The sequence below is a fragment of the Dipodomys ordii genome, unplaced genomic scaffold (genome assembly GCF_000151885.1).
Source record: "Dipodomys ordii isolate 6190 unplaced genomic scaffold, Dord_2.0 Scaffold52, whole genome shotgun sequence".
NCBI classification, from domain to species: Eukaryota; Metazoa; Chordata; class Mammalia; order Rodentia; family Heteromyidae; genus Dipodomys; species Dipodomys ordii.
Window position 1 is genome coordinate 4897229 of NW_012267268.1, and position 13708 is coordinate 4910936.

Consider the following 13708-nt stretch of genomic DNA (forward strand, 5'->3'; position numbering starts at 1 on the left):
GACCGGAGCAGCATGACGGCCATCGCCGCGCAGGTAGCTCGGGGGGCCCGTGGGGTGCCCGGCCGGGGCGCTGCCCACCGTGGAGGGTGGGAGACGGGGACCCCGCACCCTCCGAGACCCAGCCTGCACCCGGGGCGCCGGTGCCCCTCCGTGCCCAGCCCCTCCTCCGGCCCCTGCTTGGAACCCTCGGGTTCCCGGGAGGGTGCGCGGGGGAGCATCCCGGGGCGCCCGCCTCCCCCGCCCCGGTGCCGCTCTCCTGGAGCCGGCTCCCCCGGAGGCTCAGCACCCCCCCCCCCAGCATGGCCCCGGAGGACTTGGATGCTTCTCAGCGACCTGTTGGTCTGGACTGCCTTTAAAATAAACGAGGTGTCGGGGTGGCGACGGCGGACCCGCGGCCGGCGGGCGCCCCGGCCAAGGCGGCCGGGCTTATGTAACCGACGCGCCGCCGGGAAGCGCCGGCTTCCGGGCCCGGGGACTGGGAAGACCGCGCCCCACAAACAGCTTTGGAGGTGCCGAGCGGGCGGACTCGCTGGGAGCCCCGACGCCCCCGAGGAAGGGCTCTCCCCGCGCGGGGAAGGGGGTGATGTTGGCGGGAACCTGCACCTTCCTGCCCGGTAGAAGCGCCGCGCGCGAGCCGCGCGTCCGCCACCCGCCGCCCCGGCGCCCCACCCGGCTGGCCGCTTCACCCACCGGCCACGCGCCTGTCCCGCCCGGTGCCCAAGGCAGGAGAGGCCCCTCCACCTCGCCTTCGGATATTCGGAGCCCTTAATAATACTGATAATGTTAGGTACTCTTCTGTCCGTCTGTTATTATTATCACAACTATTGCTACTATTATTTTAATCATTATTGTTCTGAGATGCGGTCTTCCTACATCGCTCACATTGATCTAACTCCTAGGCTCAAGGGATTCTCCTGCCTCAGCCTCTGTCTAAGTAGCTGGGATGGTGTGTCTGACACTACACCAATGAGCCATCATGCCCAACTTTACCCATTTCATAGATGAGGTAACTGAGGCCCAGAAGTCACTTCTTGCGGTCAGCCAAGTGACAAAATCAAGATTGAGACCCCAGATTCATATCTCCAAAGCCACCTAATCTTTCCCTGCACTATCCTTTTCAGCCAAGAGCCAGAGGCTAGGGTGGGGCAGGAATGTCCTTCTTTGTCCAGACTGGGCTGCTGCTTTGGGCCGGGGTGATTGGGGACTTGGAATTTAGGCCTGGGTGTGGTCTCTGCCTCCGGGAGGGAGACCTATAAACCTGGAGTAGATAAGGGAAGTGAGTCTTAAATTTAGGGGTGGGAAAGCTTCAAGGTTTTCTTCTGGGGAAGAGAAGGAATTTGTGGCTCAAGAAGGGGAAGAAGTGAACGGGCTGGGAGAGTTGAACTGCCCCTTCGGGAAGGACTTGCACTTTGGCAATAACTTCATCCCCACCACTTTAGGAGATAGGTACCCCTCACCACTGCTAGGTGAGGGGAGGGTGTTAAAAATAAGAGCTGAGGGGCTGGGAATGTGGCATAGTGGTAGAGTGCATGCCTAGTATGCATGAAGCCCTGGGTTCCATTCCTCAGTACCTCATACACAGAAAAAGCTGTAAGTGGCACTGTGGCTGAAGCGGTAGAGTGCTAGCCTTGAGCAAAAGAAACTCAAGGACAGTGCCCAGGCCCTGAGTTCAAGCTCTACAACTGGCAAAAATAAACACAAAACATAATAAGAGCCAAAAACAAGACTGGCTCTTGCCAGCAGGGTGGTCCAGACAGATTGAAAAGGGCAGGCCAGGGCCCTGACTCTTCAGCACTTAGTCTTAACAGTGAAGAGGATGTCCTGACTCAGGCCTGGCAAGGGAGTGTTGGGGGGGCAGTGTTAGGGATGGGGATGAGTAGGTACTCAAGGTTTTCTCCTTGAGGATGCTGTTGGCCAAGGGGAGCAGGTGAGATCCTGGTTTATGGGACAGACAGAAAGGATCAAGCCATTGCATTCAGTAGCCTTAGAGCATCAAAGAATCTTTGTTTCATCATCAATAGGGGTCATTCAAGGTCACAGATGAGAAGCAAAACTATAAAGCAGTGCTCTTAGTGGACTTAAGTGATTGCCTTAAAATCATTTTCCACTGAGCTGTTCGTCCCTACCTCTCTGTCCCCCTGAAGATGATTTCAGGCCCTGGTCACTGAAAGGTGACCAAAGAAAGCCCTGGCAGAATAGGGACAAGGTGTCCAGTGGTTTGGAAGGAAGACAACAATATGTATCATTGTTACTGATATTATTAATCACTCCTGAGAACTGAGGGCTGCCCGTTTGTCATGCATCTTTTATGTACAAGATCTCACTTAACCCCTGGAGTTTCATAGGTGGTCAGAGAATTGAAATGAAGCCCTGTTTTGGTGCAGGAGTGGGGACGGAGGGGAAGGTGAAATGAGATCAGCTTTCTTTTCTTTCAGATCTCAGTGTGATGTCTTTGGACCTGGAGATTAAAGTCCAGTCTGGGCCTGGGATGGGCAGGGCTGAAGAAGGGACAGGATGTACCTGTTTGTCAGTGTTGTGATGTGTAGGGGCAAAAGGTTTCTGGGTCCTGTGATCCTATAACTTGTCTTCTGAGGCCGGGACTGTCCCAACCTCTGACTATATCTTTAGGGATTTCCTTGCTACGTGCTTTGTAGACACAACTTTCAAACTGGTGTTACCAACTTCATTTATATTTATTTTGCACTAGTACTCAGGCATAAACTCAGGGCCTTCCTTTCTCCTTTAGCTTTTTTTTTTTTATTCCCTTCTCAAGGATTGTACTCTATCACTTGAACCATACTTCCATAAGTCTTTTGCTGGTAAACTGAAGATACAGGTCTCTTAGGTTTGTCTGCCCCAGCTAGTTTGGAATCTGATCTTTAGGTCTTGTCCTACTGAGTAGCTGGGATTGCAAGAGTTAGCCACTGGCAACTGGCTAACTTCATTTATAGATGAGAAAATTTGGCAAATAAATAGGTTAAGAACTCACCTGAGGACAAAGGCCTCCTTGGTTTGTAGAGGAGATGAAGATGCACTATTTTCTGCTTCCTTTGCTTCATTTCTTACCTATAGATCCTCATTTTTTTCCCCCAACTCATACAATGCAATGAAAACTCCTAGACCTCCATGCCTTCGGCTGGTAGTGGGTCTGTTGCAGCAGGAGTGAGGAGGGGGACTGAGGTGTTCCACTCAGCTTTTCCCACCGCCTTCCCCAGTGCTGAAGCTTTCTAGGAATCTGGGCACCACTTGACAGCACAGCCCACACTCCTGTCTGAGTGTTGCTGCCTAGGTATTCTTGGTGTCATGCCAGCACCTGAGTGGAGATGTAGATCCAAGGTATGCCTTGGATCCAAGGTGTGGCCAGTGATCTGGGCTCATATCCTTTCTTCTTCAGTAACACTGAGCTCTAGCACAAAGGCTATATGGAAAGGGCCTCAGTCAGCATTTCCTAGTTGACTGGATTCCACCCGTGATTCTACTGTCTGAGCAGCTGTCACAAACTTTACTCAGTTTGAGCAAGGGATCTTGGACAAGTCACTTGTCTTCCATATAACTCAGTTTTCTCATGGAGCTTTCTCCTCTACCAACCTTAAAGGTTTAAGAATAGAGAATGAGCAGGGCTTCGGTGGCTCATGCCTATAACCTTCACTACTCAGGAGGCTGAGATCAGAGGATCATGGTTTGAAGTCAGCTCAAGCAGGAAAAATTGTGAGACTCTTTATTTCCAATTAGCTACCAAAAATCTGGAAGTAGAGCTGTGGTTCAAGTGGTAGAACCCCAGCCTTCAACAAAAAGATTAAGGAGAGTACAAGGTCCTGAGTTCAACCCAAGGTACAGGCAGAAGAAGGAGGAGGAAAAGAATGCTACTTCAACAAGTTTCCTTGTTCTTGGGTCCTTGGGATTGAAATGAAAGTAGCTTGAATGTGTGGAAATGTAGGCAGGCAGCCTAAGGAGAACCTGCTTAGTCTCTAGTGCAAGGCTCTGCCTTTCGACCCACAGAAGAGGAGAAAGTCACCTTTGGAATACTCCTTTGCACTCAGTGTAGGGAGCGCCCATAGCCCCTGATCTCAATTACCCTAGTTCCCTAGTAGCCACTGTTGCGTTTACCTCTCAAACCAGGATGTAACTGTTTCTTGTATATACACCATGATCCTCTGATCTCAGCCTCCTGAGTAGTGAAGGTTATAGGCATGAGCCACCGAAGCCCTGCTCATTCTCTATTCTTGTATATACTTTAATTTACAACTAAGCAGGAGACTCCATTTACAGGAAGCTTCAGATGGAAATGACAGGTTGCAAATCTGACCTTTCATTTATCTCATGGCTCTTCCTCAAGTACCTTCTGAATGCAAAGGTCTGACACTGTGCCAAGTACTGTCTAGATATAGGAGCCTTGCTCTCCTAGAGGACTTGGTCCAAGAAAGGCAGCTATCATGTCATTCCAAATTGCAGGCAAAATGGTATGTAGAAGCTGAGCATCTACCTATAATCCTAGCTACTCAAGAAGCTGAGATCTGAGGATCAGGGTTCAAAACCAACCTAGGCAGGAAAGTCTGTGAGACTCTTCAATTAAGCACACACACTCACACACAAAAACTAGAAGTGGAGCTGTGGCTCAGGTAGCCGAATGCTAATATTGAGCAAAAAAACAAAAACCCTCAGGGATAGCACCCAGGCCCTGAGTTCAAGCCTCAAGACTAGTACACACATGCTCAAATGTGCACACTCACGCATACACACCACAGGTACAGAAAGCAAAACAGGGGTCTCTGTTGGAAAATACAAGCAGAGGACCCACTTTACTAAAATGGTAACTTTAAACAGACCTAAATAATGGAGAAAAGGATTGCCGGACTTGGAGGTACACACTTATAATCCTACCTACTTGAGAGGTAGAGATAGGAGGATAGAGAATTGAAGTCCAAAAGTACAACATCCTAGATTTAAAAAAAAAAAAAAAACTAAAGTGCAAAAGCACTTGAAGCATGGTTCAAGTGGTAGAGCTTCTGCTTAGCAAGCACAATGCCCTGAATTCAATTCCCCAGTCCCGCAAAACCAAAAAAAAAAGTCTTCTGGCAGGTGGCCAGAGCTGTAAGAGAAGAAAGGTCCAGACATGAAACTATACAGCAGGGGCTAATATGGGGCCTGAGCCAGGTGGTAGGGAGAGAACAGGGAGGCAAAGCTGGAGAGGGAGGCAGACAAATCTTGCAGTGCTTGTGGCAGTGGCAGTGTGTCTGCCTCAGTGTCCTAGTTCCTTTGCTTAGTGGATTGGATTGAGAGCAGAGCCTGCATGACATCTCAGGTCTGAGACAGGACTCACTGGAAAACTAGCAGGGTTAGGGTGCTCAGCACTGCAGGCTGAACACCAAGGTGACTTTCCCAGGCCTAGAAACTGCTGGTGCAGACACTTTGCCTTAGCAGGTGTGGGTGGGGTAGAGCCCGAGCAAGGCTGAAGGGCAAGGTACAAACCTGGATTTTCAGTACTCAGGAAAACAAGATAATGTCTTGCAGTCCTAGAGCAACTATAGAAAGGATATAAACAAGTGGGCTGGGGTGGAGATAAAACTGGTGGTTGTGTCCTGGGGCCTTTACAAGGCCTAGTACGTCTCCAGGCTCTGTTCAGCCCCAGAGCCCTGCCTTCCAGGCACTGTTGTTATGTATACAATGAAGCTAAGGTAGACTGCTTGCTTCAGGTCACTAGAGCCAGACAAGGTTTGCTGGCTAATTTGAGCTTTCCATCCATTGTGGAGAACATAAAGAATGGTAAGAGAATAATCAGTTCCTAGTAAGCACCGGACACTCACTGCAAATGGGGATACAGGTAGAAAGGTGGGTCAGCATGGGGGTGGAGATTGGGGTAGAGATGACCAGTTCCAGGCTTCCTGTGAGATGGGAGCAGAAAATAGAGCCAGCGGGGAGTTGGAAGGCATGTTTGGGGGTCTTCCCTGGAGAAGTGTGACACAGGCTCTCACCGATCCTGCTTCCCATGGTGTCTTTCAGGCTCACAGGGCATTGGGCCTCAAGAGGCCCCACCGGTCCTTCTTTGAATCCTTTATCCGGACCCTCATCATTGCATGTACCGCCTTGGCTGTTGTCCTTTCTTCCATCTCCATCTGCGATGGCTACTGGCTGCTGGATGACAACCGCCTCTTTGGGCTGTGGCACTTCTGCACCATTACCAACCAAAGTGGACCACAATGCCTCAGAGACTTGAGCCAGGCCCATGTGCCAGGACTGGCCATAGGCCTAGGCCTCGCCCGCAGTGTGGCCTCCATGGCTGTGGTAGCTGCCATCTTTGGCTTGGAGCTCCTCATGGTGTCTCAGGTGTGTGAGGATATCTACTCGCGCCGCAAGTGGACCATCGGTTCCTTTCTTCTCCTGGTCGCCTTCATCCTCTCCTCTGGGGGGCTCCTGAGTTTCGTGATTCTCCTCCGGAATCAGGTCACGCTCGTTGGCTTCACCCTGATGTTCTGGTGTGAGTTCACGGCCTCCTTCCTCTTCTTCCTCAATGCTATCAGTGGCCTTCATATCAACAGCCTCAGCCAGCCCTGGGACCAGCCAAGGAAATTCTAGCCCCCACCCCCAGCACCCCACTCAGGGACCTTGGCTTCTACAAGAAAGTGTAATCAAGATGGTACCTCTCCAACTTGTGACCTCCATCTGGGATTGAGTGAAACTGTGACTTTGAAGCTTTCCTCTTAGCCACTAAGCTCTGGGTGGTCGACTTGAAACGGTCCAGGGGCTTCTGTGGAGCTAGGAGTGTTCCTGTAGCCACAATCTACAGAGGTTTAGTCGAATTACTAGGGTGTTGTTTCTAAAAGAAGAACACATTTTAAAACTCCTTTCTTGAGTTTTCTTCCTTGGAGTAGAATCGATTTGAAAGCAGACCTGTTTACAGGTAACCAGGCTAGCCACACTCCAGTACAGTTCACACCTGTTTCATTGACTCTGTAGTGGGCTATGGGCTCCTGAGGGTGCCAAGAATGGATCACCCTCCTCCAGACCAGGGACCAATCAGTGCCTCAGATTTCCACACTTGAAGGAATGCCTGCTGGCACATTTTCCTGACTTAGCAAGATTCTTTTAAATATCTTGCTCATAGGTTTTCAAATCATTTGGCTTGAGTTCTCTCTTGCTCTTTATGGGGATCTCATAAGCCCCAGATAACCCCAGCTTCTACCAGCAGATCCAGATCCTTCCTTGAGCCCTTGTTCCAGTGGGTCCTGGCTCATTTCTGATACCAGGCCAGGGGGTATACACAGGAGCACGTGCATATCTATCTTTTGTAAGGGTTAGATGGCCTCAGGGTACCAATTCTGATCCTAGAACACATTACGAGGAGCACGTATCTGGACCTGCTGAACTCCCTGGGGGTGATGGGAACTGGCAGACCTTGGATAATGATTAACAGCCATCCTGGGGATGAGGGTTGGTGAAGGGAGTTGGGCAGGTGGAGATTTCCATCCTCACTGCGGATCTATAGTCATTCATCATACTGCCATATTTCCAGTCATTTTTCTGCCCAGAAATAGATACATTTTTTTAGTCTCTGTGCTTTTTCACTGAACGTTCGTTCCTGGACTGGCCATATATATCTACCTGATTTTTTTTTTCTTGAGCTGGTATCTTGATATGTTGGGTAGGTTGGTCATTACTCCCAGTCCCCTCACATAGCTGAGCTTGTAGATATGTGCCATTATGCCCAAATCCTCTTTATCTCCTCCCAGGTAGAGAGTCTAAGGTTGCCAACATGGAGCCACCAAGATGCAGAGAGTTCCTGGGAATGACCTGAGAAGGATTTTCCCCCCCCATGGTGGTGGGGTTTGAACCCAGAGCCATGTGCATGTTGGGCAAGTCCACTACCACTGAGCCACATCCCCTCCTGAGAAGTTGTGAGGGTTGCTTGGTCCATATAGGCTGTATCTTAGGTGGGAATGGGGCCAGCAGAAGTCTGTAAAGTACAAAGGGGTAAGCCTTGTCTGCAGCCAGTAGACAGGAAAGATAAGAGATAAGGTCACTCAATCTGGACCTGAACTGCCCTCCCTTAAGCAAGATACTTTTTTCTCTAAGCTGAGTGTCTCTGCTTCTCTACAGAATGCTTTTGTTTTTTGTAAAAGGGTATAAGTTGTGTGTGTGTGTGCGTGTGTGCGTGTGCGCATGTGTGTCAGTACTGGGGCTTTAAATTCAGGATCTAGGAACTGTCCCTTAAATTTTTTTGCTCAAGGCTGTCACTCTACCACTTGAGCTACAACTCCATTTCTAGCCTTTTGGTAGGTAATTTGAGATATAAATCTCATGGACTTGCCTCTCTGGGCTGATTTCAAACCATGATTCTAAAATCTCAGACTCCTGAGTAGCTAGAATTACAGGCATGAGCCACTGATGCCAAGCAAAACGGTAAGTATTTAGCCCTCTTTCATTCTCCATTGGAGCTAAGGAGCACAGATACGCCAGGGAATGCACAGCCAGGGTGAAGGGTAAGATTCATAGTTCTGAGGAGCTTAGTAGGGAGGGGAGACAGACCCCAGTCCTTTCTAGCCTGGAAGCATGTGTATTTTACAGTAAGGACTCTGGACAAACTGTCACCTCTTTACTGAGTAGCTTGGCAAGTCCTGGGGCCTTGATGAAGCTGTTTTGTTTTTGGTTTTGGTTGGTTGGTTGTGGGGCCTGAACTCTGGGCTTGGGCACTGTCCCTCAGCTTTTCAGCTCAAGTCTAGCACTCTACCACTTGAGCCACAGCACCACTTGTGGCTTTTTTTCTGCTTATGTGGTGCTGAGGAATCGAACCCTGGCCCTCATGCTTGCAAGGCAAGCCCTCTACCACTGAGCCACCTTCCCAGCCAGTGGAAGCATGCAGTACTTCCTGCTATACCACCTTCTCCCCGCCCCCACACCCCATATGCCTCACACCATGCAGAGATTCTACAAGAGGCTAGGGTCCCCATGACTGCATCAGATCAGTTTACCTTGGGCCTTGAAAGCTCTGGGGAGAGCTACTACACCAGTGAATTGCAGGGCTGACAGATGGCATGTGCCTGAGGCCTTGAATTCTCACGGTGTCTGAAACCGTGAGCTCAGGGCCAAGAGTTGCCCCGCCTCCTGCAGGAAGTGAGCCCAAGTATTTTTCCTCCTCTTGTGTTCCAGAGCAAAAAGACTTGACAAAGACAGACCAAATCTCTTCCCAGGCACCATTTATTCTTCTGCCCACCATGGAGCTCCTACACTGCCCTTCCCAGAAGAGCACTATACACAAAGTCCTGGGCCCTTGTCCTCCCCATGCTGCCCCCAAGTTCCTTCTGCTTGCTTCTGAGGAGTCCTGCACTTGAGAGGAGGGGTGCATGCAGTCACTGGAGAGCACAGGGTGGCTGCTGTTGGGAAGATACCTGTCCTGTAGCATGCCTGGCCCTCCCAGCTCCTGGCTTGACCTCTGACCCTAGGCAGTCCTGCCGCAGTCTCAGATGACACTGGCCCTGCAGGTGCTTTGACTCTTGGTGCCATGGATGGGGCCATTGCTGAAGGAGGAGCTGAGGGCTACAGGGCGCAGCGGGAACTCTTGCAGGTGCCACTGTCGCCACTTCTTCTGAACTTCCAGCTGCACCTGCCCAAGATCAGGTGTCAGCATCAGCCAGTAGGCAAGGGCAGGCCTGATACCATTGCTCAGCTGGCCCCTGCTTTCCTCAGCAACAGTGCACTCTGACTGACAATTTCTATCCCTGTGTGCTGTTGGTACCAAGGACCTTGGGCACTTGGACCTGCCATCTTGTCACATAGCATCCCAAAGAAAGGAGTTGGCTTTATTTTCCAAGCTTCCAAGCTCCAAACATCCACATACAACATCTTGGTAGCCAGGACAACTGGGTACTCATTCCAAAGAAGACACCCAGGCCAGCTCAGAATTCATGTGGGGTGCTGGAGAGTGGTTTTATGGACATTTCTTTCACAATCTCTAACTGGAACAGCCACATTTATGAGGCTAGGCTTGATGCTTGACTAATTTCCACATGAGTGCTGTAAACCAGAGTGTCCACCTGCTACAGAGGCTTTACTTATGTGCCATACAGTGATTGTTTCTGTGGGCCTACAGTCGGGTGACATTATCCAAAGGCTCTGCAAAATCAGAGTTCTGCCCAGTGCCAGTGGCTCTCACCTGTAATCCCAGCTACTCAGGAGGCTGAGATCACAGTTTGAAGTCAGACCAGACAGGAAATTCTGTGAGACTGTTATCTCCAATAATCTACTCAGAAAAATCTGGGAGTGGGACTGTGGCTCAAATGGCAGAACGCTAGCCCTAAGCACAAAGAGGCCCAGGCCCTGAGTTCAAACCCCAGCACTGGAAAAAAAAAATCAAGAGTCCTCTAAGGGAGTGCATAATCCCCAGGGAGTTGTCAACCTATTTGGAGACCTGAGGAGACTGAGCTACTGTCACTACTTCTGAATCTTCTTATGGGAAGACAGGTCAAGTGTTGTGTAGAGACCCAGTCACCTATGGAATGTATAGCACTGCTGTCAGGAACATGGGCTGTAGTTGAGGCCTAAGCTCTTTCCCCATGTTTCCTGAACTTAACTATGGATAACAGTTCCCCAAATGAGGTTAAAAATACTTTCTAACCAGGTGCCAGTGGCTCAGGCCTATAATCCTAGCTAGTCCAGAGGCTGGGATCTGAGGATCATGGTTTGAGGCCAACCTGGGCAGGAATGTCTATGTGATATCTCCAATTTGCTACCAAGAAGTTGAAAGAGGAGTCGAGTCACTCAAGTGATAAAGCACCAGTCTTAAAGAAAAAAGCTAAGGGAGATCACCCAGTTCCTAAGTTCAAACTCAGGAACAAAAGAACAAAACCAAACCAAAAAAACTGGGCATGGTGGTACATGATATTAGGCTGTACAGGCTATTAGGGAGGTAGAGGTTATAGGATCTTTATGCATTTTTTGGTCAGTCATGGGACTTGAACCCTGGGCCTGGGTGCTGTCCTTGAGCTTTTCAGCTCAAGGCTTGGGCTCTACTACTTGAGCCACAGTGTCACTTCTATTTTCTGGTGGTTAACTGGAGATCAGAGTCTCACCAGGACTTTTTTTACCCTGGGCTGGCTTTGAACCACGATCCTCAGATCTCAGCCTCCTGAGTAGCTAGGATTATAAGCATGAGCCACCGGCACCTGGTTGGTTGTTTTTCTTTTTTGTTGTTATTGTTGTGTCCTGGGGCTTGAACTCAGGGCCTGGGCAGTGTCCCTGATCTTTTGTGCTCATAGCTAGTACTCTACCATTCCAGCCACAAATGCACTTCTGGCTTTTGTGGTGCTTAATTGGAGATAAGAGTTTCACAGATGGGCTGGGAAGGTGGCTCAGTGGTAGAGCGCTTGCCTTGCATGCATGAGGCTCTCGGTTCGATTCTTCAGCACCACATAAGCAAAAAGAAAAAAGCCGGAAGTGGCGTCGTGGCTCAAGTGGTAAAGTGCTAGCCTTGAGCTGAAGAGCTGAGGGACAGCGCCCAGGCCCAGAGTTCAAGCCCCACGACCGGACCCCCAAAAAAAAATTTAAAAAGAGTTTCACAGACTTCCTGCCAAGGCTGGTTTCTAAGCATGCACTTCTGGCTTTTGTGGTGCTTAATTGGAGTTAAGAGTTTCATAGACTTCCTGCCAAGGCTGGTTTCTAAGCATGATTCTCAGATTCCAGCCTCCTGAGTAGCTAGGATTATAGGCCTGAGCCACAGTTTAAAGTTCAATGTCATGCCTTTCATCATTCTTCCCCATCCCTCCAAACTCTACCCCTTTCCTCAATTTCTTCATTCTGTAGGATGTACACTGACTTTTGTGACTGCATTCCTCGCACCCCCACTTCCTCTCTTCATTTGACTTCCCACCTCCCCTAGACCCCATCCCTTCTCCCACTTTCAAGTACAGAGGCTGGCCCCTAGGACAAAAGCGCTAGGCCTTCTGAAAAATAAAGCAGAAAGGATTGGGGGTCATGGCTAGAGTGGTATAGCACCTGCCCTAAGTGAGAGGCCTTGAGTGCAAATCTCAGTTACAGCTAGTCAACAAGAACAATAACAAAAACTACTTTCAGAAGCCCCAACCAGACCCAGAGAATTCAGTTTTGCTGAATCAGGATGGGGGTAGCACCTGATGCGCACTACCAGCTAACCTTGCTGCTCCTGCTGAGCTTAGACTCCCAAGAGTGCTGCTCAGTCTTTTCCCCAAGACCCCCCCCCGCCCCCCACTGTCCTCTCCAAGAAGCTCGTGCATCTAGACCAGTGGCACCCCAGGACACTCACCTCGCTGTTGAGGAAGCAGTAGAGGATGGCCACGACCAGCCCCTGCCAGAAAGAGCCCAGGTTAGTGGAGGTGCTTGGCATCCCTCCCTGGCAGTTGGCCCTAGGCTCCTTCCCCTAATCCATTCCTGTACATGTTCTCTAATGGATACTCCAGGTTCCCATGCCCCGTTCTGAACCTCATGAGGTGCTACCTCTTCTGTTCCTTTAGTGCTCTGTACCTGTGCTGTCCACCAGAGACAGAGTCTCATTCCCTGTCCCTGATGACACAGGGCCACCAACACATGTCATGGTCGTGGGGTAGTTACTGCTGACTAGGACCCCCTGCGTGGGGACCAGACGGGTCATCCAGCGAGGCAGGCCATGGGAACACACTGGGTAATGGTGCCCCTGCCATGTGTCCCCAACCCCACTGTGTGAGGCAAGGCCAGTCCAAGAGGAGTCTCTGGACCCAGCATGCTATCATTTTCAAGATAAGCTGCAAGTCTGGAGAGCTGTAAGCATTATGGATGGCTAATTGCACTGAAGAACAAATACGTGGTCAGAACAAACCAGGTCCAGCCCAGCCCTGGTTAGGGCCTGGCTCACTGCCTCAAGCACAGGGAGGTGTAGCCCTGTGCTCACAGCCTCAAGTTCCCCAGCCTGGTGAGGTCTTTGCCTACCCAAATGCTTCTGCTCTGGTGTTTGAGCATAATGGTCCCAGGACCCTGGCATGGAGCTCTGCCAGAGGTGCCCCTCAAGTCACAGGTTTCTGAGTGGAGCCGAAGAGCTTAGAGAGGCACAAGAAGTGAAGGGGTACACCCTGCTCCCCTCCACTCAGGCCTTTCTTACAGGCCTACCTGCAGGTAGTTGGGTGTTGGTCATCCTTCCCACTTAGAGGCTGGTGTGTGCGGCTCCACCTTCTCTCTAGTCCTGCCCAGCTGTGCACTTCGCTCCTTATCACATTGTAAAGGACTCCAAGGGCAACGAACTGCCCTGTGCCCGTGTAGGTGGACAATATATACAACTGTTCAGGAATATTGGCTTTTTGCTAATTCTTAACCTTTTGGAGCTGGGGAGAACCCAGGACCTCATACATGCTAAGCATGAGCTCCACCACTGAGCTCCAACCCCATTTCTTGACACTGGCATTTTAATGAGTTAGTGGTAAAACTAGAAGAGACTTAAGGCATCAATGAGTGTCATGAAGGACAAGGACTCCTTGAATGGCAGTCGTGCCTACACAGGGCCGTGGTTCCCAAGTTGTGCAGCAAGTTGGGAATTTTAGAATTCTCTTTGCCTTATACTCTATTCCTAAATCTGAAGGGAGGGGAGCATCAGTAGTTTATCTTTTTGTTTTTTGTTTTTTTTGGGTCCAGTCATGGGGCCTGAACTCTGGGCCTGGGCGCTGTCCCTCAGCTCTTCAGCTCAAGGCTAGCGCTCTACCACTTGAGCCACAGC

The 13708-nt window shown here is 50.2% G+C and overlaps 2 protein-coding genes across 3 annotated transcripts in view; one reads left to right on the forward strand and one right to left on the reverse strand.

Annotated features, from left to right (window-relative positions):
• Positions 1–6: 6 nt before the first annotated feature.
• On the forward strand, positions 7–7550 carry Tmem37 (transmembrane protein 37). Its single transcript, XM_013020743.1, has 2 exons — positions 7–33; positions 6001–7550. Exons 1-2 carry the CDS (start codon positions 13–15, stop codon positions 6571–6573), a joined length of 594 nt encoding a protein of 197 aa, XP_012876197.1. The 5' UTR covers positions 7–12; the 3' UTR covers positions 6574–7550.
• A 1250-nt stretch (positions 7551–8800) lies between these two features.
• Positions 8801–13708, reverse strand: part of Sctr (secretin receptor) — a 70438-nt gene continuing 65530 nt past the window's right edge. For both annotated transcript variants that reach the window (XM_013020739.1, XM_013020740.1), the window contains exons 12-13: positions 12272–12313; positions 8801–9598 (exon numbers count right to left, since the gene is read on the reverse strand). In XM_013020739.1, the coding sequence (XP_012876193.1) occupies positions 9455–9598; positions 12272–12313 (186 nt within the window). In that variant the 3' untranslated portion in view covers positions 8801–9454. The remainder of the gene's footprint in view (positions 9599–12271; positions 12314–13708) is intronic.

What these genes read in the sequence shown, in the direction of transcription:
- Tmem37 (XM_013020743.1), top strand. Translation starts at nt 13, where the DNA reads ATGACGGCCATCGCCGCGCAG. An exon ending in TGACGGCCATCGCCGCGCAG is followed by an intron (nt 34 to 6,000) that starts GTAGCTCGGGGG and finishes GGTGTCTTTCAG; the next exon opens with GCTCACAGGGCATTGGGCCT.